The 24,548-nt window shown below is 62.5% G+C and overlaps 1 protein-coding gene across 1 annotated transcript; it reads left to right on the top strand.

Annotated features, from left to right (window-relative positions):
• The first annotated feature begins 1,089 nt into the window (after nucleotides 1–1,089).
• Nucleotides 1,090–23,077, top strand: ADGRD2 (adhesion G protein-coupled receptor D2). Its single transcript, XM_062208575.1, has 24 exons — nucleotides 1,090–1,103; nucleotides 1,647–1,716; nucleotides 4,088–4,151; nucleotides 4,467–4,679; nucleotides 4,924–5,565; nucleotides 5,807–5,905; nucleotides 6,275–6,360; nucleotides 6,555–6,836; nucleotides 7,867–7,978; nucleotides 8,833–8,967; nucleotides 9,299–9,422; nucleotides 9,818–9,923; nucleotides 14,917–14,972; nucleotides 15,501–15,627; nucleotides 16,006–16,109; nucleotides 16,249–16,351; nucleotides 16,500–16,653; nucleotides 17,695–17,828; nucleotides 17,913–18,028; nucleotides 18,717–18,837; nucleotides 21,921–21,962; nucleotides 22,078–22,125; nucleotides 22,736–22,794; nucleotides 23,065–23,077. Exons 1-24 carry the CDS (start codon nucleotides 1,090–1,092, stop codon nucleotides 23,075–23,077), a joined length of 3,024 nt encoding a protein of 1,007 aa, XP_062064559.1.
• The last annotated feature ends 1,471 nt before the right edge of the window (nucleotides 23,078–24,548 follow it).

Raw genomic sequence — 24,548 nt, 5'->3', positions numbered from 1 at the left:
CTGACTCTGGCTTCCTGCTGACGCACACCCTGGGAGTCAGCAGTGATGGCTCAAGTAGTTGGGTCCCTGTCACCCTCCTGGGAGACCAGATGGAGTTCTCAGCTCCCAGCCTCGCTCCAGCCCCATCCCAGCTGCTGCAGGCATTTGGGGATTGCCCCCGGAGGCACTAGGGAGCCATGGAAGAATTTTGAGAAGGGGAGGAACAGGATGAGACAGACATGCTAGACAGATCTCTCTGACTGCTATGTAGGAAGTGGTTGGAGCAGGCTGATTCCAGGCCCATCCTACTTCCTTGGGGTCCAGGGTGGGAGGGGTGTCAGTGAGAGGAAGGGACCCCACTTTGCCCGCAGAGCAGGAAAAAACTGGCAGTGACCTGGACACTCACCATGTCTGCCCACAGCCCCTCTGTGTGTCCCCAGAGGAAGAAGTGACTGCCAGTCCTGTGGAAGAAGAACTGGAAGAGAGGACAGTGGCCCAAAAAAGAGTTGGTGGATGACCAAGTCTCCCAGCTCCCACCTCCCCCTTCCCAAATCCCTCGCCCTGGACCAGGAGGGGCTGGGCTGAGAGGCCAAGGCAGGCCCAGGGCCCAGGGGTGGGGATCCAGCATCCTTGGGCCCCCCTTGAGGTCCCCCTGGGGCCTGGCGCCCTCACTGCTGCTCACCCCACCACCCAGACAATGGGCCCGAGGAGCACAATGGCTATCGCTGCCCTGCAGCCTCTGGTCCTGTCCACCAAGACAAGGGGACTGTCAGTGCTGCCGTGATGAATGGCTCCGCCCTGCAGCCGAGAGATTAGGCCAGGCCAGGGGCCAAAGCCCAGGGACACCCACCCCCACCCCCACCCCCAAGGTACTTGGCCATCCTCTTGAGCGACTCCTGGACAATGGGATCCTGTGTTGGGGAAAGAGGGTGGGCTAGGAGCCCGGGAGGGGGCATTGCAGGAAGGTCATCACTCAGGCTACAGGGAGGGATGGGAAGGGCAGGGCAAGGAGGGCCAGGAGGTGACAGAGGGGACAGGGACCGAGGCACCCCTTCCTAGCCGTGTCACCGTGGTGAGTGCTGCCCTCTGTCTGGAAAGGCCGGGGCAGGTATGCAGCCCCGCAGGTAAGCCGCAGGTTAAGACGCCTGCAGCCCAAATCCACCTGCCTGCACTCGGTTCCCAGCTCGAGCTCCTGACTCCAGCTTCTAGCTAACACAGAGCCTGGGAGGTGGCAGGTGATGACTCGCATGACTGGGTCCCTGTCACCCATGTGCGAGACCTGGATTGGGTTCCCAGCTATGGCCTCAGCCCTGGTGCAGCCCCAGCTGTTGTGAACTTTTGGAGAGTGCAGAGTGAATGGGAGCACTTTGTCTACCTGTGTATCTGTCTCTCAGTAAGCAAATCATTCGTTTAAGCGTGGATGGGGCCCACCTGCCCTCGGGCTTCTCCCTGCCCTTCCCGCTGGCTCTGGCACCTGGCACTGCGCAGAGATGGGCAGGCGCACACTTCCCATCTGCCCAGGAGGCAGAGCAATGCCCCGTGCTCTGCTCCAGGTGAGGATCTCTTAGCCCCTAATTCCTCTCCTGAAAACGCCCAAGCCCAGAGCGGCGCTGCAGGGGTGGCATTCTGGGACCCTCACCTCTCTCCTCCTGCTTTTCCTCTTCCAGGGGCAAGTGTGATGGCCAGAAGGTTATTGTTAACGTGTCCATCAAGTTTGGCAAGAACGCTACACGGACCGTGTGCCAAGCACCACAGCCATGCTTTGTACCCATTAAAGTCAAAGGCATTTAGCTCTCACAGCAACCCCGAGTCATGTATTTATCACCCGCATGCTACAAATGGGGAAACTGAGGTTCAGAGAAATCGAGTATGGGGCCTCGGGTCAGAGTCAGCATCGATGTGACCTAGCCAACCCCAAAGCTTTGCCCTGGCATTCAGCTGAGTCCCCTCCCAAGCAGGAATCCGTGTGGCTAGGCTAGCAAGGCATACCCCCGTCCCTGGGCGCCACCCCCTTGCTGGCCTCGCCTCACTCAACTCCCCCCACCCTCAGCAAGCCCCCACTCCCTTATGGTTTGGAGGCGTGGATGAAGACCCAGAGACTAGGGTTCAAGGTCAGACCCCACCGCTGGCCAGTTGTCTCCCTGGGCGTCGGTCCTCACCTGGAAGCCATCCCAAAAAGCTCCCCAGACCCCGTGGTGGGGCGAAGGTAAAGAGGAGAAGACCCGTGAGGAGCCCATGCAGAGCATGCCCTGGCCTGTGTGGGACTGCCACGCCCAAGGCTGCTTCAGTCTCCCCAAGTTTACTTGGTATCCAAGTCTTGCAACGTAGCCCCCTGTACCCGCGTCGTAGATGGGGGAGGCCGCGACCACGGGCCCCTCCCAGCCAAGCCAGGAGCCTGGAGCTCTGAGCCTAGCAGGCGAGGGGTTGGGGGCGGGGTCTCCAAGCACCGCCTCCAGCCCCGCCTGCCCGGGTCCGGTAGGGTCTTGGCTACTTGGGAGCCTGCAGACGGCTCACAGACCCAGAACCGGCTCCAGGCACCAGGCAAAGCGGGTGAGCACGGGGGCTGGGAAGAGGGGAGGAACGAGAGTGAGAAGGGGACCGTTTCTGAACTGGCCCTGTTGGCCTAGGAGCAGGGGGGACCCACAGTGGTGGCCAAACCTAGCATCTTTCTAGGGGGGTATCCATGTGTGTCTGGGGAGCCAGGAAGGCAGGTGCCAGGGATCCGAGGACGCAAATGGAGACAGGCGTGAACAAGGGGTGAGGAAGTGAGCCTTTATTGAGCCCATACCATCTGCGCACATGTGGGGCACCCTTCATCCCTGGACCAGACCCCTAAGATTCCCCACCCCTGTGAGGCTGAAGGTTGGGTGCTGCCAGGGGGCGGGGGGGAGCTGACAATCAAAAGGTGCTTCTCAGAGCCCAAAACGTGTGCTCCTGCGATCATGCTCGGTGTTGTGAGTTTGTCCTGCTTTATCTGGAAGAGGGAAAGATGCAAATGATCCATGTGATGGCTCCGGACTCCCAGCTGGCAAGAGACTGGCTGGCTGGAGTCGGGGTTTTCTGAGACCCTCTAGTGGCCAGCCAGGGCCAGAGACGCCCCCAGGAATCACTGCAGGAGTGACCCCTAAATCAACTCGCTGAGAGTGTCCACAGCTTAGGACAGCACCCGGCTGTGGCGGACCCACCGTCAGGGTCAGGTGGATGAAGTGATGATCTTAGAGGAGGGGCCGGAGAGGGCGGGAGGGAGAGCGTGGGCACAGCTCTGGGATGCCTGGCAAGGGACACAGCTTGGGGAATGGGGGGTAGGTGGGACAGATGACCCAGTGCCTTGAGTGTCCAGCTGGGAACCCCAAAAGAACACAGGGAAGCCCCTCCAGCCCTGAGCTGTGCCTCCCCACCGAGCTCTGCTCCGGCCCTCTCTGGCCAGGAGCCAGTTGCTGCCCTACCTTCCTCCCGCACGAACCAGGGCAACGGTGGTTTTCAGCCACAGTCCTCAAGGGGCTCCTGGAGACCATCCCTTTGTGCCAGTAAAGGTCATCCTTGGTGGGTGGCCCACCGCACCCTGGGCTCCCAGCCCGCTGGTCGGCTCCCAGCCCAGGGAGGTGGGGAACCAAGCAGAGGGCACAGTGACCCTGCAGGCGTCCATGCCGGCAGCAAGGCAGAACACTAAGCTGCTGTCATGTTCTCCCCTCCTTCCTCAGCGCACAGTGGCCAGGCCTGCCGTCCCTCTCCTGCCCCTGCCGCGTCCAGATGGCCCCCTGCTGCTGCTGCCTGCTCTTCTTCCTGGTACCGGAGCCTTTGGGAGGGGGGCTGCTGGGAGAGCTCAAATTGCTAGGGTTCCAAGTGGCCACACCACATTGTGAGGTCAGTGCAAAGCTTACACGAGATAACCCTGGCGTAGCCAAAGAACACACGCCTCTTCTGGGTGCCGCACCTGTTACCTTCGCTCTCCAGTTTGCTTCTTGCTCCGGCTCAGACCCGTGAAGGGGCCTCCCCAAGATCACACTGACTGCAGAGCCTGCACGCCCCCTGCTGCACACAGTAGGCTGCACTGACTGCACACACGGTGGCCGGGGCACCTAAACCAGCCCCCACTGTCTTCTCTCAGATCGGGAGTCTCTCTGGGAACCCCTCCAGCTCCCCGGCTGGATCAAGGAACCCTCGGGCCGCAGGTTGGTATAAGGGACCACCCAGGAGGCTGCCCTCTTCCCCAGCTTAGCCAGCCTGTGGCCCAGGTGGCACAGGACAGGAGGAAGTGACACTCTGTTCAAGCCCCTCTCCCTATATACCAGGCTCTGGGCCAAAAGTTTCATTCTGTCCGGGGCGTGCCTGCTGTTTAGACGGTGAACACGCTCTGCTAGGGAAAGGATTCACCAAGCCATGGAGCGTGGCAGGGAGCCCACCCCCAAAGACCTCGGCCCTGACCACTTCCGGGGGGACACATGCCACACACGCTGTGTCACAGCCCCTCTCCTATCACTCTCCAGCCCCCGTGGCCCCCGGAGAGGTGGTGGAGACCGCAGAGGGGGTGTGCAGATTCCCAGGGCAGCGGCTGAGCTGGTGGCAGGCCCAGGAGTCCTGTGAGCAGCGGTTTGGCCACCTGCCACTGGTGCCCCCAGAGGGGATTCTTGCTGCACGGCTGCGCGACACGGTCTGGGCGGCGCAAAGAGAGGCCAATCGCCGGAGGCCCCCGCAGAGGCGTGAGTGTGGGCGCGGGGGTGCTGCGGCCGTCCCAGGTGGGAGCCCAGAGTCGCACCCTATCACATCTCCAGCTGAGTTCTCCTGCCGTGGACGTGGACGGAAAGCAGGGGTGGACCCCTGGGGAGGGGAAACAGAACTCCCATTTCTTCCTCCTCGAGAGGGGGGGCCCCGCCGCTGCGCCCAAACGGAGAGAGGACGGGGCGCACGGCTGAGGAGCTGAGGCAGGCCCGCTTGTCCCCGCAGGCGTGCGCAGCGCGGCGGCGCTGGTGTTCGGCGAGCGCTCGGCGGAGCGTGCGGCGCGGCTGCGGACGGCGCTGCCGGCGCTGGCGGCGCTGACGGCGTGCGCGCACGTGCAGTGGGACGCGACCTCGTCCGCCGCCGCCGCGCTTTTCTCGCTCGCCGCGCCCGCGCTGCCCAATGCGCTGCAGCTGCGCGCCTTCGCCGAGCCCAGAGGGGCCGTGCGCGCGGCGCTCGTCGTGCGCGGCCACCACGCGCCCTTCCGCGCCGCCTTCCGCGCCGACGGCCGCTGGCACCACGTGTGTGCCACGTGGGAGCAGCGCGGCGGGAGCTGGGCGCTGTTCGCCGACGGGCGGCTGCGCGCTGGGGCGCGGGGGCTGGCCGCGGGCCGCCCGGTGCCACCCGGCGGCGTCCTGGTGCTGGGCCAGGATCAGGACTCCCTGGGCGGCGGCTTCTCGGCACGGGACGCCTTCAGCGGCAACCTCACCGACTTCCACCTGTGGGCCCGGGCGCTGAGCCCCTCGCAGCTGCGCAGGGCACAGGCCTGTGCGCCGCCTCCAGGTGGCCTGCTTTTCCGCTGGGACCCGGCTGCCCTGGACGTCACGCCGGCTCTGCTGCCTGCCGTGCGGCTGCGCCTGCTCTGTCCCGGTACGGCCCACCAGAGCCCACCCATGGTTCCCTAACACCGTCTCTGGCCCCTGCAGCCTGTGTGCTGGGCGGGTCCGTTGTCCAGTCTTGCCCCAAAGTATTGGCCGTGGGGCTGCTCACCTAGTCCTCACCTCGCGCCCTAGAGCCAGGGCCTGCGTCCTGGTTCCCCATCGAGTGTGGCTGATTCATGGGACCATGAGGAAGCCAGGGTGTGACCCTGACAGCTCCCCTACCCCACCAGTGCCCTCAGAGGAGTGCCCCACGTGGAACCCAGGAACGCGCGCAGAGGGCTCCGAGTCCTGCCTGCAGCCGCGGCCCTTCCTCTGCTGCCATGGGACAGGTGCGCCCTGGATGTGCCCCTGGCTCTGCTGGAGGGGCGGCCCCTGCAAGCCACGCACACCGAGCGGGCAGTGAGTGGTCGGCAGATCTGGGCATTCAGAATCTTCTGGAAGCTTCGGCGTCTCCACGGAGTCTGGGTCATAGGGCAGTGAGAACACAGCCCCCCCCCCCCCTCGGTGGAGGGGGGAATCCCAGCTGTGGGCCCTGGGGCAAACGATCTTGCTGTTTTGTGCCTCAGTTACCCCATCTAGAACACAGACGGGAGGCGACAGGCGCTCTCAGGTGCCCGTGGTGGAGGGGGGTCGCTGGCCGGCTGGGCCAGCTGTGCAAGGGCATGCCCGGGGCCAGCCCGCTGTGCTGTCCTTTGCAGAGACCTACCGGCAGCTGCAGGCCGCCCGGTCGTGGCCTGGCCAGGACTTTATCCGCCGAGTCAATGCCTTGGCCAATGCCACTGTGGTGAGCCCTCTCCCCAGTTTCTGCCCCTGTAAGGGGGCCACTCACCTGCTGTGTCTGCAGCGATGAGGGTTGGTCCTGCCTCCTCCTTGGAGAGCTGGGGGCTTGTGGCTAGTTTGCCTGCTGTCCCCAAGGAGATCCTGGGGGAATCGCCTCCTGGCGGGCAGACCAGCAGTCAGCGGCTCCTCTGCCCACAGCTCCTGCCGGACCCCCTCTCCGGAGCCCACGGGGCCCTGTCCCTGGCCGAGGCCTCCAGCTTCCTGGGCATCCTGGAGAGAGTCCTGGCAGAGGAGGCAGCTCCGCTGGGGCCAGCTGCGCTGCTGGCGGTCTTGCGCTTCCTGAGGAGGGCGGTGGCCCTGGGAGCTGGCGAGCCAGAGCCCTTGCTGGAGCCCTGGGAGCGGCTGGGCCGGGGCGTCGTGTCTGTGGCCAGCCTGATCCTGGAGGAGCGCTCGGCTGGTGCCTGGCTGGCCGTCCGCAAGGTGAGGCCCGCAGGGCTGGCTGGGCAGGGGCCCGGGGTTCCGGCTTGTGGAGCTGTGGGCAAGTGGGTGTGCGTCTCGGGGCCCGGCTCTCCAGCCATCCAGGGAAGCTCCTCTTTGTCTGCTTTACGCGTGGAACTTCCACTCAGAACTGCACTTGAACCACCGCTGCCGCAGCTAACAATGGTTAAGAGCCACTAACCCGTAAGGGCCTCTGTGTGTCTCAGAATCTGCTCAGGCCCAGCATGCGGCCCAGGCGCTCCAGAGAGCAGGAAAGGCACCGTTCGTAGGGGCCTCGTCCTGGGGGAGGTGCCAGCAGGCCTGGGAAGGTCAGTCCAGAGCAGGGAGGGAACCAGAGGCCACGGACATTGCCTCTTGGGTGAAGGAGCAGGCAGAGGCCCCCTGTGGCCTCAGGGTCAGAACGGAGACCAAGGCGTAGAGGTGGGCTGCCACCACCCGGGACGCTGCTTCATCTGGACAGGTGATGAGCTCCACACCCTGAGACGTGTGCAAGCCCGCATTTGATTAGGGACCAGAGGCGCCGTAGTAACCTGTTTCACACCGGACTCTGAACCCTCAGATTTCTCCCCAGGAGAGTGGGAAATTATCACACCTGTCTTGCTACGGCAATAGCACGGAGCTGATGAGTGAATTGGGTGGCTTGCACGGCATACAGATGGTGTCCTATTAGTGCATGTTCTCCCCCCTCCCCCACTGTCATCCCCCATATAGCTTTCCTTCTGGTATCTAAAAATCTGAGCACCTGTTACAGGTCCAGCCCTGAGCCAGAGTGAGGAAGTGGGGTGACCCGGGCCAGCCCACTGCGGCGGCTCCAGCTGGCCAAGGAGCCGGCCGGCACAGAGCGCCAGAGGCCTGTGGCTTCCTGGGGTGACAAAGGCACAGGAGGCTGCAGCGGGCAGGGCTGCCCCTGCCAGCTTGGAGACCCGGGATCTGCAGCAGGGAGAGTCTGTTAGCCCTGGTCAGGGCAGCGGCATGTGGGAGGGGAGAGAGCTGAGACGTGGCTTCCTCCCAGGTGGTCGGCGGTCCTATGGTCCTGGTGGCGAGTGTACAGCACCTGGCACCACTGCTGAGCACTGTGCTGTCCCCCGAGCAGCCCAGGGTGCACATCCAGCACTGCCATGCCGGTGAGCCTGCCCTGGCCCGCCCACCCAGTAGGCCCCAGACAGCTCTGCACTTCTGCAGACGCTCTGTCCCGTTTCTGCCTTTGCCATGCTGTGCCTTCCATCAAGAATGCTCTTCCAGCTGGCGCCGCGGCTCACTAGGCTACTCCTCCGCCTGCGACACCGGCACCCTGGGTTCTAGTCCCGGTCGGGGCGCTGGGTTCTGTCCCAGTTGCCCCTCTTCCAGGCCAGCTCTCTGCTGTGGCCCGGGAGTGCAGTGGAGGATGGCCCAAGTGCTTGGGCCCTGCACCCGCATGGGAGACCAGGAGAAGCACCTGGCTCCTGGCTTCAGACCAGCGTGGTGCGCCGGCCGCAGCATGCCGGCTGTAGCAGCCATGGGTGGAGGGGGAACCAATGGAAAAGGAAGACCTTTCTCTCTGTCTCTCTCTCTCTCACTGTCCACTCTGCCTGTCAAAAAAAAAAAAAAAAAGTGCTCTTCCTCCCACCATCTCCTAGCAAACTCCCGTAGGTCCTGCAGAACCCTACTTGAGCGTCGCCTCCTCGGGGCTGCTCCATTCATCTCTGCCTCTCAGGCCAGGCCCAAGGTCAGACTCAGCAAGTGTAGACGGAGCAAGGAGCGGCTCTGGTGGGAATTCAGGCCCACGCTTGTGTCCTCCAGGTGCCACCTGGCTTCTGGTGACACATAGGTGTCCAAGGCCTGGTGGCCATGCCCCTTCTTGGTGATGCCCTCACCCCTGGCCCTGGGCAGGTGGCTGGACCTGTGATGGGGTGGGTCAGGGCCCAGATCCTGCCACCCGGGCTGCTCAGCTCCAAGGCCTCCCTCTGGAGGTGCAGCCCCCAGCCCCATTTCATCCCAGGCCTGGAGGTGCGGAGCCTGCGCTTGGAGGAGGCTGGCCCTAGGGACTATGTGTTCACCATGCCCGGTGGCCATCCAGAGGGGCCCGGACACATTGTCATCCCAGCGGGCGAAGTGAGGCGGCTCCTTGGGAAAGGTGGGTGAGGGCGAGGGCATGGCTGGGGCCTATCGGGATCCAGGTCACACCTCAGCCCTGACACCTCCTGGTGTCCAAACAGAAGTCAGGGGCGGGAAGAAGCAGGCCCCACCCTTGAATGTGCGCAAGGGTGGCTGGATTTGCCAAGGGGGTTTGGAGCCGTGAGTTTAAGCGCATGGGATGACGGCGGTGCGGCTTACTGGCTGCGCCATCCTAGGAGAGTCGCTAGACCTCTCCAAGCCTCAGTTTCCCTATCTGTAACATGGGGAGAGCCTTACCACAGAGCCAGCTCGTCATCAGACGGGTCTGGGGTCCCCCTCCTTTCATCCAGGCCTCTCTGGGGTCACCATGATCCACAGCTGGTTCACCTCGAGCATCTTGCAGTACACCCTTGGGGAGCCTGGCCTCGAACGCCAGGCCCCCACCAGCACGGACCAGGCAAGCACGGTACAGAGGTAAGTGGGTGCCCCGCAGGTTGCTGACGGCCTGCACCCTTCCCAGGGAAAGGCTGGGCCTCCACCCTTTCCCAGGGTCCCCGTGCTGGTGACCAATCTGTCCGTCACAGTCCGGCTCTCACCCCCTCTTGGCACCCCACCACCACCTTCTGGAACTGCCAAAGGCTCTTATATGGCTGGCAGAACGTGGCGCACCCTTGCCTGGGGCCCTGGCTCCCGTGTTGAGACTCAGGCAAGGAGCAGGGCTTACCCAAGCTATCAGCAAGTCTCGAGGCAAGACTGGCACCTAGGCGCCCTGATCCCAGACGGGGCTGTCGCTGGAGTCTCCCGGGGGTCTGGATGAGATGAGCCAGCCATGGATGACCTCGCCCCGTTGGCTCCCCTTCTCCCCACAGGTCCCAGAGCACCCAGGTCGGCTCAGCGGTCATCTCCTCTGAGGTGCGGGACGCTGCCGGGGAGGTCAGCACGGCTGTGACCTTTCACCTGCAGCACCAGGCCCAGGTACGGGGTCCCCGTTTGGGAAAAGCCACCCTGGTACACTTATCCTGGTTTGGTTTGCTCCCTAACACCCCCCCCCCCCCGCAACCTCACCACCAGTGTTTTCTTGTTGGACAACCAAGTTCTAAAAAAATGTTGGAGAAAAATATTCAGAAATGGTCCCCATCGTCCCCAGGGGATGGGAGGGAAGTGGGTTTGTGCACGCTTACCCACGCCCGGGGCACCACGCAAGCAGCGTCTCGAGCTTGAGGGAGGTGGCAGGAGCCGGGGTTTCTTTCTGGGTCTCTGTGACTCTACGCACGAGAGCCCACTGGGCAGACTGGGAAGGGTGTGCACGGGGAGCGCTCACACTCACCACGCACTTCAGAGGGATAAAGATAGCCTCGTGCCCATCAGGCGGGGACTGTCCCAAAACCCCCTGAGAGCTGTATGTGGAAGAGTGGGCGGAAGTTCAGAGTGGGATAGTGTTTCCTTTCTATCAGCTGACATGGAAAATCCTCAAGTCGTGTGGTTTGATTTCATTCCACGGGATACACAAACCCCTTCCGCCTTTGCACACTGGAACATTTCAGAGGAAGCGAAAGTCTCCTTTGCTCATAACCAGTAATTCTGAGCACACACACGGCTGCACTCGCTTGTCTGTCCCCAAGACTTTCCAGAAACTTCAGCAAAGTATGCAGCCAACCATGGGCGTCCGAGGGGGAGAGGCCCCAGGACCCCATCACAGATAGCCACAATCTGCAGCCGCCCAAGTCTTTTCCCTCGGATGGTGCGGACTTGCCCATGGTTACACCCCCCTGCAACCATTTCCAGGTTCCTAGTAATGCCACCTAATGCAGTGTTAGTGCTGTGTGACTACTTGTCCAGACTGCATTGTTTAGAAGGAGTCGTGACAACAACAAAGTCTACACATTTCAATATACATGCATCTTGTATTCCCGGAATGTTTTCCATCTGTGGTCGGTTGACGCCACAGATGGGGCACCTGCAGGTACGGAGGGCCGACTGTGTACATCAGCATCCTCAGTTACTTCCCTTCTCGGTGCCTGCCCCGGTGCGGCTTGACCTGTGCGTAGCCCTGGGCAAGGTGTAAACATTTCCGCGCACTCCAGAGGCTTCTTGGTGCCTCTCCCAGGGCTGTCTTCCAGGAAGTCACCGCTCTGCTCTCCGTGGCTACGAATGTCTGTCTTTTCTGGAGTCTCACAGAAGCGGAACCACACGGATGTGTTGAGATCTGCTGCTGGCCCTCTGGTGGTGTTTGGGAGCCTTACCCACTAGGGGATTCCTCTGCACTGCCCGGCGCGTTCCAGTCCACGGTGCCACCATCGGTTGTATAGCAGGGACCTGTTGACAGAGACCCCACGTTTTCAGTTCCAGCAGTTATGAATACGTCTGCTGGGAACACGTGTGCACAGCTCTTCTTGAGGACATAGGATTTCTTTCTTTCTTTCTTTTTAAGATTTATTTATTTGTTCAAAAGGCAGAGTTACAGAGAGGCAAAGGCAGAGAGAGAGAGAGAGAGAGAGGGAGAGAGAGAGAGAGAGGTCTTCCAATTGCTGGCTCACTCCCCAGATGGCCACAATGGCTGGAGCTGAGCCAAACTAAAGCCAGGAGCCAGGAGCTTCTTCCTATGCAGGGGCAGGGGCCCAAGGACTTGGGCCATCTTCTACTTTCCAAGGCCGTAGCAGAGAGCTGGATCAGAAGAGGAACAGCCAGGACTAGAACCTACGCCCATAGGGGATGCTGGTGCTTCAGGCCAGGGTGTTAACCTGCTGAGCCACAGTGCTGGCCCTCCAATCCAGCTCTCTGCTGTGGCCTGGGATAGCAGTACAGGATGGCCCAAGCATTGGGCCCCTGCACCCACATGGGAGACCCAGAAGAAGCTCCTGGCTCCTGGCTTCAGATCAGCCCAGCTCCAGCTGTTGCGGCTATTTGGGGAGTGAACCAGCAGATGGAAGACCTTTTTTAAAAAAAAAAAAAGATTTATTTATTAATTTGAAAGTTGGAGTTACACAGAGGGAGGAGAGGCAGAGAGAGAGGACACACCTTGTCCCTCTGTCCTAGGTTCCCTAGAATTTCTCTTGGTGATCGTGGCATAGATCCTGAGGATGTTTGTTAAGTACCATCCCTAAGGATCCCGTAGTTTTGGATGTTGTTGTAAATGCTCGTATTTTCCCGGTTCAGTGTTAACTTGCTCATTTCCAACTTACATAACGCAGCTGACGTCCGAGCATTGATGCCGTGTCCTGTTCCACTCCCAGCCCGGCACTCCCAGCAGCCCCCCTAACATCCTGGGGTCTCCCACACACACGATCCGCTTGTCTGCACCTGGAGGCTGTGGCACTTTCTCCTCTCCCACCCGTGTCGTGTGCCCTCTCTGGCATTGTCGCGTTGGCTGGGGTCTCTGGTTCGGCGCTGGTGTTGGCTGTGGATCTTTGTAGGAGCCCTTTCTCCCATTAAGTTCCCTTCTCTTCCTAGTTTGTCATGAACGGTTGTTAAGTCTTGCCAAACGTTTCTTCCACAGTGGCACAATCTGTTAATCTGTGAAGATAGGTGAATTCCGCCGGTTGATTTCAAACATTAAACCTGCTTTGGATTCCTGGTGTCAGCCCGGCTTGCGTTTGGTGTATTGCATTTTCTATGCATTGTGGGATTCGGTGTCAGATATTTTGTGAATAACTTTTGTGTTTGTGTCCCTGAATAACGTGAAGTCTCCGAATGTCGTCCTCTGCTTTGGGCATTAGGTTAATGCGGCCCCACGACATGAGCTGGGAAGTGCTCCCTCGTCCCCGTGAGCCTTTGCGAGCCTTTGCCAGTGGTCATCTGGGCCTGCGCTTCCTTTGTGGAAAGATTTTAAATTCTGAGTTCTGTTTCTTCAGTTCATATCAGTGATTTGGGTGTGTTTGTTTTTCTTCTTGACACGTTTTAATAACTTATGCCTTTGAAAGAACTTGCCCGGCCAGCGCCGTGGCTTAACAGGCTAATCCTCCGCCTTGCGGCACTGGCCCACCAGGTTCTAGTCCCGGTCGGGGCGCCGGATTCTATCCCGGTTGCCCCTCTTCCAGGCCAGCTCTCTGCTATGGCCCGGGAAGGCAGTGTAGGATGGCCCAAGTCCTTGGGCCCTGCACCCGCATGGGAGACCAGGAGAAGCACCTGGCTCCTGGCTTCGGATCAGCGAGATGAGCTGGCCGCAGAGGCCATTGGAGGGTGAACCAACGGCAAAAAGGAAGACCTTTCTCTCTGTCTCTCTCTCACTATCCACTCTGCCTGTCAAAAAAAAAAAAAAAAAAAAAAAAAAAGAAAGAAAGAAAGAACTTGTCCATTTCATGTAGTTTATCAAATTCCTGGCTTAAAGCTGTTTATTGACTTTTTAAAAATATTTATTTATTTGAACGACATAGAGAGAGAGAGAGATCTTCCATCTGCTGGTTCACTCCCCCAAAGGCTGCAATGACCAGCGCTGGGCCAGGCCAAAGCCAAGAGCTTCCTCTGGGTCTCCCACATGGGTGCAGGGGCCAAGCACTTGGGCCATCTTCCGCTGCTTTCCCAGGTGCATTAGCAGAGAATTGGATCAGAAGTGGAGCAGCTGGGACTTGAACCAGCGCCCATATGGATGCCAGCACTGCAGGCAGCAGCTTAACACACTGTGCCACAGTGCCGGCCCCAAAGCTGTTTATTCTATTCCATCATTCTCCTCCTAAGATTTGTAAGATTTATAGTGATTTCTTTTTCACTCTTGACAAGTCTTGCCGGAAGTTTACCAATTTTGTTTCTATTTTTTAAAGAACTATTGATGCTGCATTTATATACTATGGTTTAAAATACATTAATATAAAAAGAAACGAAAGGAATGCACTGCTCATTGCATGCGGCACATTTGGAACATACAGAGAGGATAAAGCAGACAGAAAGCCCCGCCCCCGGAGAAAGCCTCTTCGAAGGCCTGGCCACGCCCTCCTGGCCTGTTCTTGGCCATCTGATGCCTGCGAACGTCTTTCCTTCAGCAACCCCCAGGCCTTGCTCCGCGGGCTGAGCCGTGCAAGCCCAGTGCTCTCCGTGCCCCTGCGGGGGTCTGCATGTGGGGTCACCGCTGTCCCCTTGCTACCACCCCAGCCTAGCTGCTGGGGCCCAGGCCTGAGCCGCCACACTCCAGGGTGTGGTCCAGCTGCTGCAGGGCCCTCTCCCAGCCACTCAGCCAGAGGCTCAGGGCGCCTCCATTCACCCCAACCGTGCCCAGCCCCTCCTCCCTCCCCTTGGTGACTGGTCCCTTGTTGGGGCTCCAGGCAGAGACAGCTTTGTGACCTTTGGGTGTCCGGCTACATTTGTGTTTTAGTCTGTACCAACAGTAAATGTCACCAATGGTGTCATCGTCACTCATGTGTAAAGTATAGAGCCGAAGCGGGTGTCTGGCCGAGTGGTTGAGACGCCAGGGCACCTGGGTTCAGTCCCCAGCGCCAGCTCCTGATTCCAGCCTCCTGCTCACGCGCACCTTAGGAGACAGCAGGGATGATTCAAGGAGTTGGGTTCCTTCCACCCACGTAGGAGGCATGGATGGAGTTCCCAGCTCCTTGCTTGGGCATCTGTAGGGCTGGTTTTGTGTTCCCAGCACCCCATGCAGTATGCACTTGAGGCCCAGGAAAAATATGAATGAATGAGTGAATACACTTCACTCCACCCAAGCCCACACCTGCGGAAGGGCCAGGCAGCTGGCTCAGCCAGGACCTGGTCTCAGTGCCATGCTGTGTGATGTAGAGCAGGTGACCTCCCCTCTCTGAGCCTACCTTCCTCATCTGAAATCATGCGACTTCGTACCTGTCTCCTCGGTGGCTAAGAAGATCCGCCACTGTGAAGGGCGTGGAAGTGCCTGCTGTCGACCTCCCTGGTTGGGACCAAATGCCAGGCTCAGGCCGCCTCCCCTGTTCTGTCTCCAGCCTTAATGACGTTGTGTGAAATCTATATTGTTGGCATCGTTTGCCTGTCCTGTCTCCCGCCCTAGGCCTCCCCGCAGAGGCTGGTGGAGCCGGTCTGTGCTTTCTGGAACTTCAGCCCCGGGTGAGTCTCCGCTGTGGGGATGTGGGCCCTGCTTCGGGGGGGGGGGGGGGGGGGGCGGGGCAGCACTCAGTGTGCCGTGCGCCCCCGTTCACTGCGTCCCACCCCCGGGACAGGCCGCAGCAGGAGAGCGCGTTACTCGGAAGGTAGTGAGCTAGCTCCCTGTCGATGGAGGTGTGTGAGGGAGGCGGCACTCACTGTGAGGTGCCTGGGAAGAGACAGGTGCCGACTGCGAGTTCTGTGTGACCCTGGCAGGCCGCTGGGAACTTCGAAGGGCAGAGGAGGCCCGGGATTGGCCCTGTCCCCCGCCTGGTGACATCAGTCACAGTGTTCAGTCCTTAAGAGGCGGCCCTGCTGTCTGCCCTGGCCTCCTGCCGTCCCGAGAAGGCTGAGCACAGCTGACAAGACGGGAAACTGAGGCCGAGGTCACGTAGCTGGCTAGAGGCAAGCCAGTGATGGCCCAGGCTCGAGGGACGAGGTTCCTCGCCCCCCACCCCCCATGAAGGCCCTTTCCCTCCCCACCCCCTCCAGCCGAGACGCAGGGGGCTCCTGGGCCAGCCGGGGCTGCTCCGTGACTGCCCTGTACCCCGACTCCACCGCCTGCTTCTGCAACCACAGCACCAGCTTCGCCGTCCTGCTGCAGGTGTGGGACGTGCAGGTGAGCCGGCGAGGGCGGTGGGGGAGGGGCGACGGCCACCAGCCAGGAAGCAAGGGCGGGAGGCGTGGGCAGCCAGCTTGTCACAGGGCCCCGAACTGCAGCTCAAGAGTGCCAAACGGAGCGGAGGCACTGGGCGCCGAGAGGGCACAGGGAGTGGGGTCAGGTGGGATGTGGGGATGAGGGGTCGGTCCCAGCTGGAGACCGAGTAAGGAGCAGGTAGGTACCAGGTCAGGGGACCTGGCCAGGAGAGCCCCCGAGGGGAAGGGAAGCCTGGAGGAGACCAGGGGGCTGAGCAGTCAGGTCTGGGGGAGTGGGGCGGGCAGGGGGAGCTGTGCTGGGCCGGGGCAGGGCGCCCACTGCTTCCGGTCCGCCCCGCAGAGAGGCCCGGAGGAGGATTCGCTGCTGCGGACGCTGTCGTTTGTGGGCTGCGGCGTGTCCTTCTGCGCCCTCACCACCAGCTTCCTGCTCTTCCTGGCGGCAGGGTGAGGAGCGCCCATCCCGCCTCCCTGGTCGAGGCCCCTGATGGAGCCGCCCACCTGCCTCCCTTGGCTCAGCCATTGTGGACCCAAGCGGGGCGGAGCCCGGGTGGACTTCTGGCCAACCAGCTGCTCTGCGTGCCAGGGTTCCCACGTCGGAGCGGACCACGGTCCACAAGAACCTGACCTTCTCCCTGGCCTCAGCCGAGGGCTTCCTCATGGCCAGCGAGTGGGCACAGGCCAGCCAGGTGGGCAGCCGGCGGGGGGTGCGTATGCTCGGGGCAGTGCAGAGAGCTCACTCGCAGACACCTCTTTGGGTTGTGATTGCCAGGTCCGGGGGTGGGACCCCAGGGGGGGCTGTGCCCAGCTGATCAGGGGCTCCCCCCCCTCCCACAGGTGGCGTGTGTGGCTGTCACAGCCGCCATGCACTTCCTCTTCTTGGTGGCTTTCTCCTGGATGCTGGTGGAGGGACTGTTGCTGTGGAGCAAGGTGGTAGCTGTGAGCATGCGCCCTGGCTCCAGGATGAGGTTCTACTACGCCATGGGCTGGGGTGAGGCCCTGCTCCCCGCCCCCATGCTGTTCTCAGCCGAGCCACCACGGCCTCCAGTGCTGGCTCATTTCCACCTGGCACCCACCAGTCTCCATCCGGCGCCCGCTGCCACCCAGCACCCAGCACCACCCACCTCTGCCACGAGGTGGCACAAGCTCCGTTTTCTCCGATTGGTCAGCCTCCAACTTGACCCAGCCCTGTTCTCACCCACTCATTCAAGGGAGGGAGAGAGCTTGCACCCCAAATGTCCCCAACAGCTCCAGGCCAGGCAAAGGAACAAAACTAGGAGCTGGGGACACCACTCAGGTCTCCCTGTGCACCATTGCCTGCTGCCTCTCGGGGTGTGCATTAGCAGGGGGCTGGAGTCAGGAGCAGAGCCCGCCGTTGGGATGTGGGCAACTTAACCGCTAGGCCAAATGCCCACCCCACGGAGTCGCAAAGGTCATTAAAACACTGAGGACAGCAAATAAGCCAGACCACCTAATTCACCTCTAATTCATGCGCCCAGTCACTGGTTTATTCCTCAAATGCCCATAAAGGCCAGGCCAGGGCTGGGGCCCAAGTCAGGAGCCAGGAGCTCGATCCAGGTGTCCCACGTGCGTGGCAGGGACCCAGGTGTCGGCGCCGTCACCTGCTGCCTCCCAGGGCCTGCATTAGCTGGAGGCTGGAATCGGAGCAGAACCAGGACTCAGACCCAGGCACCCCGCTGAACTGGGACATGTTAACGACCGCACCAAACACTGGCCCCCCAACTCCAGTTCCTCCTAATCCTCCTCCCCCCCCAGCCACCTCAGCGCCCCAGGTCCAGTGCTGCTGCCGACCCCTTGCCTTGGCCCACCCTCCCAGCCCTGCACCTGCTTCCGGTCCCAGCTGTCCCCACTCCCAGACTACTCGAGGCTCCACTAATGCCTGCCAGCGTCAGGCCCCCAGCCCTGTTCTCGAATGGTCACAGCGCTCCCCCGTATGGCTGTCCTGGGCCCGGGGGCTGAGTCCTGGAGAGAATGGACTGGGGGCATGGCCTGAGGCCACTTCTTTCCCTAGGTGTGCCTGTGCTCATCGTGGCCGTGACCCTGGCTGTGTCCCGCCGTGACTACGTGGCCGCCGGCCACTGCTGGCTCAGTGTGCACACGGATGCCATCTGGGCCTTCGTGGGGCCTGTGCTGTTCGTGCTGGCTGTGAGCGGGGTGGCCCGGGGACCCAGAGGGGAGGGGCATGCCGGGGACAGGGCCCCCTTCCACCCACTGACTCCAGGTCTCCAGGCCAATACCTGCATCTTGGTCCGTGTGGTGCTGGTCACCGTGTCCAGCGCCCGCCGCCGTGCCCGCATGCTGAGCCCACAGCCGTGCCTGCAGCAGCAGCTCTGGATCCAGATACGGTGAGGCCCAGGCTGGCGGAGCGGGGGTGCGCTGGTGCCCGCGGAGGCTCGTTGCGTGTGAGCACGTGTGAGCCCGTGTTGAGAGGTGGGAGGCTGCACTGAGCATGCACTGTGCACACGTCCCCACCTCTGTGTCACACATGCCCCCGCGTGTCCATGTATAGAAATGACCACTGAGGCTGTGCAAGGCAGGTGTGCTCACTGCCCCTGTCCTGGGTCTCACCGTCTGACTGCCTCCAAGGGACAAGGGAGGGGAGACCCCGAAACCAGGGAGTCTCCCGAAGTTCAAGTTTGGGGTGCAGATCCAGGTCTCCACCCCTGCCAGCAGACCCTCCGGCCTCTGCAGGGCCATGTCTGGCTTGAGAAGGGGCCGTGGCTTTCTTCCTAGGCTAGGGGCAGGGCAGCCCAAGCCAGGGAGTCCCTAAGAGTCCAGGGACCCCCAGGGCTCCTTGGGGAGGGGGAGAGAGAGGACCCTTTGATTCCAAGCCCCTGGTCCCCCGGCACTGGCCTCAGCCCTCACTCTGGGTTGCTGCTTTAAGCAGGGGTTGGTGGCTGGGGGTCCCATGTCCCAGTGCCTCTGCCCCCATCCCCCAGGCACAGCTCTTGAGAGGGGCAGCGGAGCCTGGGTCCTGCCTGCACTGCTGCCCCCACCCAGGGGGACCCTGAGCACCGCCCTCCCCTCCCCCAGGGCCACCGTGAAGCCAGTGCTGGTGCTGCTGCCCATCCTGGGCCTGACCTGGGTGGTCGGCATCTTGGTGCACCTCAGCCCGGCCTGGGCCTGTGCTGCCGTGGGCCTCAATTCCATCCAGGTACCGCCAGGTCCCAGGGCTCTGACGTGCAGGGGGACTCTGCAGGGAGTGGCAACACCTGCCTTGCCTGGGGCCTGGGGAGGCGGCGAGCTCTTGGCCACTTGGAGCGCTGGGCAATGTCTTCTGCCGATCGCCCCCTGTGCCAGCTGCTCACACTGGGGGGGGGGGGAGGCGATGCACCCAGGAGGGCAGGGGCGTTGGGCATTGGTCACCAGGGTCCTTCTTCCCCTGGGCCTGGGGGACTCAGCCACCTTCTGCCAGGCAGGTTGGAATGAGAAAGGAAAGAAAGAGGAGCTGTGGGGGGCGGGGTAGCAGTGGGGGGGCCCCTGCTGGAGGATGCCGGGGTTCTAAGGAGTCCAGCTCCCTGACACCTGCATGGCACTGAGACATAGGGGATGGGGTGGGGGCCCCATTCCAGCCCTGCCCTCAAAGCCACCCGGTGACCCTGGCTGGGTTTTCCTGTCATCACAGCGTGGGGTGGGTGGCAGCAGCATCTTGTTGCCATGGTGACCACCACAGCTCCTTGCCTGGTGCCACCCTCCCATGGTAAGGGGTGGCTCCCTAATGCTCTCCACCTTTCCATACCTCCCTGGTGGGCAGGGACCCAGCCCCGGGGACAATGCCGCCCTCCCTTCCCCTCGCAGGGTCTCGTGTCTTTATTCCCCTGGAGATCCTCCTTGGCTCACAGGCTGTCTCTGTCACCATCTCCCTCTCCCTGCCCCCTTCTCCCAAATAGTACTGACACCGCCCCCCTGCCCCAGCCCCTGCTCTCCTGGGCCTCTCTCCACATCTCGCGTTCTCTCCTCGCCTTCTGTCTCTGTCACCCCCATCTCGCTCTCCATCTCTGCCTCTCTGTGTGGCGTGGCCCCCTCTGCCCATCCTGGGCTCAGGCTCAGGTTGTCTTCCATTCTCTCTCCCACATGCCAACCCACCACGCCACTATCGCCCTGGGTCCCCTCTCCCCGCCCTCCACTGTCAATCCCCACTCTCTGTCTTGGCTGTCAGCTGGGCAGGGAGCAGCAGGCCCGGGGCTACAGGGGCTGGGAGTGGCCCCACTGACTTCTTGCCTCCCAAAGCCTGCACTGGGTTTTGCAGAGGGAGAGCAAAGCCTCATTTCCATAACCAGCTATGCCTCCCCCTTGCCCTTCTGAGACCAGGACACGCCGGGCCAAGCCTCAGCTTCAGGTCTAAATATAGTGGATCAGATTCCCACCCACCTCGTGGGATCACGTGGCATTCAACTGGGGTAACACGTGTGGGGGCTCAGTCCCCGGAACACAAGGAGCCGTCAGTGGCTCAGCACACTCTGGCCAGCCCCTCCTCTGCCCGCTGGGGGCTGCCCTGCGTGCGCAGGGTCAGAGGAGCCACAGATGCGGCCATCCTCCTACTGAAGCGGCCGAGGCAGGCTGGTGTAGAAAGACTGCAGGTTCTGCGGGTGCAAGCTCATGGGGTCCCTGTGGATGCTGGCTTCTGTCGGAGGCCATGCAGGCTGCACGTTGTGGGAGACAGGCAGCGCCGGCATCCATCTGGTCTCTCGCCGCTTTCTCAGCCACCAGGATTGGGTCCCGGGGAGCTCTCTCATGACCTTATCGAACCCCAATCATTTTGCAAAGGCCCCGCCTCTCAACTCCAGAGTCACATGGAGTTCACGCCTTCTTCCAACCATGAACTTCCGGGTGCTGGGGATTCAACTCCTGCATGAGTCTGAGGGCTGGGACGAGCCATAACCAAAGTGTGGCCACCTTTGGAGAGCTCGGCTGCGCAGGGGACAGACCCCGAAACCACACAAGCACAGGTGGTGCCGTCAAGGCTTACCCACCAGGGCAGGGGCAGGGTGGCATGGGGGCAGGGGATTCACTCATGGGAGGCAGAACGGGCACTTCCAAGTGCTAAGAGCTGACGGCTGCAATGGGAGAGGGAGGAGAATGTTTTAAGCCAGGGGAGTGTGATGGGATCAAATGGAGGGGAGATGTGGAGAGGGAAGGCCTGTGAGAAATGGGGCAGAAGCAGGTGTGGAGCCAGAGTGTGCGGGCGCCCCAGAGCTGTTGCAAGGAGTTCAGACTTTGTCCCAGAGGTACCCAGGAGCTATAGAGGGTGTTAGGCAGGTGCTGGTACGGTTGGGTGTGAGTTTGGAAAGATGCCTTTGTTTAGGTGATGGGGAGGCAGGGCAGAGGCAGAAAAACAGGACAGGTGGGGTTGGGGCTGAAGGTGCCTGGGTCTGTCTTGGGGCTGGGAGAAGTGGTTTCATCTCTGTGGGTGCCAAAGCACTGGGGCAGCAGTAGGGCTCATGGGCTCCAGCTATCAGCCCTGGAGAAATCCTCGCCCCCAACCTGGGTCCTGCGGTCTGAGCCTCGAGGCAGGAGATGCTGCCTCTTCCGTTACCCAGGCAGAGCCAGAGACGTCCTGGGCTCCACGCACAGACACGGGCACACGTGGGCATGCACACATAGGGGCACACACACCCCAACACACGTGCACGGTCACAGCCACGAGCCGCGTGAGCACCCAGGGACAAGAGCCCACACATGCGTGCACACCCACACGTGCACACACCCACACGTGCACACACCCAGCGTGGGGCTGCTGTGAGGGCAGAGGGAGACCCTGCATGCGATGGCGCTCTGTGAGTGGCGAGGCCCCCGTGGTCACCGGGTGCGTGGGCAGGAGAGAGCCAGCGCCGCCGCAGCTCCCACCCTGGGCCTGCACACGCCGGCCTCGGCCCCACTGTGCAGATGAAGAGTCGGAGAGGTGAAGGCTGCTCAGCGGAGGCGTGGTCGGAAGGCGCTCCCAGGCCTGCACCTGCACGTGGACTTGGCCTTGGGGCTTCAGGAAGCCTGCTGAGGCTGTGAGGCTGTGAGGCTGGGGCAGGTGCAGAGAGGCTGCCGGGCCTCGGGGTCCCTCCCACTGGCAGGGTTTGCCTTCAGTCTGCACATCTCTGGGTATCTCTGTGGGTGCCCATGGCCTGCGGACCTCTTGGGGGGCGCTGTGGCTCCAGGCAAGGCAGGAAGCTAAGCCACAAGGAGGGGTCTGGGGGGTGGCACTCCTAGAAGCGGCATTTGCCCATCTGCTGGGTCTGTCCCCAGGGGCCATACATCTTCCTGATCTACTCCGCCTACAACGGGGAGGTGAGTGGGGAGGTGGGCTGCAGGGAGGGGGTGGGGCTCCCCCATACCGGAGCATCACTGCAGGAGGCCCATGGGAGTGGGGAGGGTCCCAGACCAACCTGCACATGGTCCCCAGGTGCGCAGCGCCCTGCAGAGGATGATGGGGAAGAAGGCAGCCACGGAGGCACTCACAGAGCGGCCAGACGAAGCCCAAGGGGCAAGAGGCCCCCCCAGGCCCCACACCCTCTCCTTTCAGCCTTGCTGCAGCCCCTCGGGCCAGGGGCCCAGCCCTCAGACGGGCAGCCCCTTAGCCTGGGCTCCACCCCGGAGACAAGTGGCTCTCAGAGGTATGGCCTCCCTCCCTCCCTCCATTCTGCCCCTCTGCGTCTCCACCACGCAGGCAGATCCTATCCGCCCATCTGAGAGACAGGGAGACCCAGGCCCAGGACATTTGGCAGCCTCGGGCTTGGGCCGTGACTTAGCCATGGCCCGTGTCCCCCACAGCCTCCACCAGGGATCAGGGCCCCTGGCGCCCAGGCTAGAGGTGGGGCTGGCCTGGGGTGACCTGCTCTGGGTCTCCACGAAGAGTGGGCTGGTGGCTCGGGTGGAATGGGTTCCAGTCTGAGCTCCCAGCTTCCTTCCTGTGTGATCTCAGGCAAGCTGCCCTCCCTCTCTGGGTAAACCTTTCAGTGGGTTCTTATGGTACTTGATAGCGTGGTAGCCAGGGTGGGAGAGAGAGCTTCTTGCCTTAGTCTCCCCACAGTTCACCAGCTCCGGGGTTTCTCCCCCACTAGGGACCCGTGGCCCCAGAATCCCCACAGCCTTCTCCTCCATTGCAGAGCCTGAGAGACCGGTGAGGCCGGACAGGGTGTGCCCCAGGGCTTGGCCAAGGGCCTGGCAGGGGTGGTCTGCGGGGTCAGGGGAGCCGCAGGGGCTCTGGTAGGGCTTGGGTGGGGCATCCCCTGGGATCTGTTCCCAGGCTGACGATGTCGGGATTGTTGCCGGCCGCACCTGAAAGCCAAGGACCCCCCCGGGGGGTGAGGCACCGAGGGCCCTGGGGAAGGGGGAGGAGTGGGCCTTCCCCTCCCCGCCCCCACCCCTGATGGTCCTTCTCTGTCCCTAGGCCGTGGAGCTGACGGCATTCAAGGCTTCAGGTAGCGCTGGCACCTCAAAGGGTCCCTCTTCCCTGGGGGCCTGGGCACCCCATCTGCCCCACTGTAGCAGAATGACACAGTGTAAGGGGCCCTCCCCTCACCGTGCCCCTTGGTGGGGCCTGACGGGGCTCCTTCAGAAGCCGTGAAAGGCGGGGCTCCCAAGGGCCACGGTTAGGGATGGAGACCCCGTCCAGAGGGGTGCTGCCTTCCTGTGCCCCCCACGCCCAGCCTCCCGCCGCGGAGGGCCCCTGTCTTGGTGCCTGGTGGTCTGAGCCGCCGCCCACACCCGTGAGAAACAAGTGCTTTCCCGCCCGGCCAGAAGCAAGACGCGGTGACCTGTGGCAGCTGGGCAAGCCTGGGGACCCTGCTGGGGCGGGGCCGAGGCCGGGAAGCTAAGCCGGTTCCATGGTTCCCCCAACCCTAAACCAACCCGGCGCAGCCTCAAACACCCCTTGAGGGGCAAGAAGCCTGTTCCTGGAGCTCCACCTGGGGCCGGGCTCCGAGCTAAGCCCCAGACATCTGCAGCTTCTGATCCGGGGACCGCAGAGGGCGCCCTGCCTCCGAGGCCCCCCACTCGCACAGCCGTAGTAACGTGGCGAGGGAGGCGCGGACGCATTTGCGCCCAGGGCTGTGTGAGCCGCACTCCACCCCTGCCGGCTGTCTCAGTGCCTTGGAGCGCAGCTTCCCCCTCTGCAAAACGGGCCTGGGGCGCCCCCTGCAGGCTGGCCGGGAGGGCGCAGGGCCAGGCACCGGCCGGAGACCGAGGGGGGCCTGAGCGGCCCCTCCCCCCAGCCGCCTCCGCCCCCGCCCCGCAGCGTGGCTGCGGGAACAAGAGCGCCAGCCGCGCCTCTGCGCCAAGAGACAGCGCCTTTGTCTCTGCTGAATGGGTGCGTTGCTAGGGCCGCCCGTAGCAACGGAGCGGCTTCCACCTCGGCCCCACCCTGCGGACCTGCACCCTGGTCCGGCCCCCCAACCCCCGCAACCCGCCCGGGTGGCCCGAGCGAGAAGTGCGGGGCCGCCTCCGCTCCTCCGAAAGCCCAGAGAGCCCTCCAGGCCGTGCAGCCACGCAGGTGTTCTTAGGATGGAGCAAATGGGGCTCAGGCAGAGGCGCTCGGGCTGGGCTTGCCACCCAAGGTCTCTCCCCCCCCCCCGGCCTCAATTCCCGGAGCCCTCCCCCCCATGCGGGGGTCCCCACGCCGATTCTCCGCCAGCCCAGCCCACAGGACACACTTTCCTTGCAGGTTTCTAGACTGAGACCTTGGGGGCTTTTCTCCTGGCCCCTCCCAACTCAGCGGGGCCTGGGGACCGCGTCCTGGGAACCCCAGGGAGAATGCGGCTGGACCTCCCCCCCCCCCAGCTTAGCTGCCCCTGGGGAGTCGGGCCTGGCTGTTGCTCCCACCAACCCTTGCAGATCCACCTGGCCCCATCCACCTGTCCGTCCCCACCTGCCCGC

The sequence above is a fragment of the Lepus europaeus genome, chromosome 12 (genome assembly GCF_033115175.1).
Source record: "Lepus europaeus isolate LE1 chromosome 12, mLepTim1.pri, whole genome shotgun sequence".
NCBI classification, from domain to species: Eukaryota; Metazoa; Chordata; class Mammalia; order Lagomorpha; family Leporidae; genus Lepus; species Lepus europaeus.
This window is presented reverse-complemented; position numbering and strand designations above follow the sequence as displayed.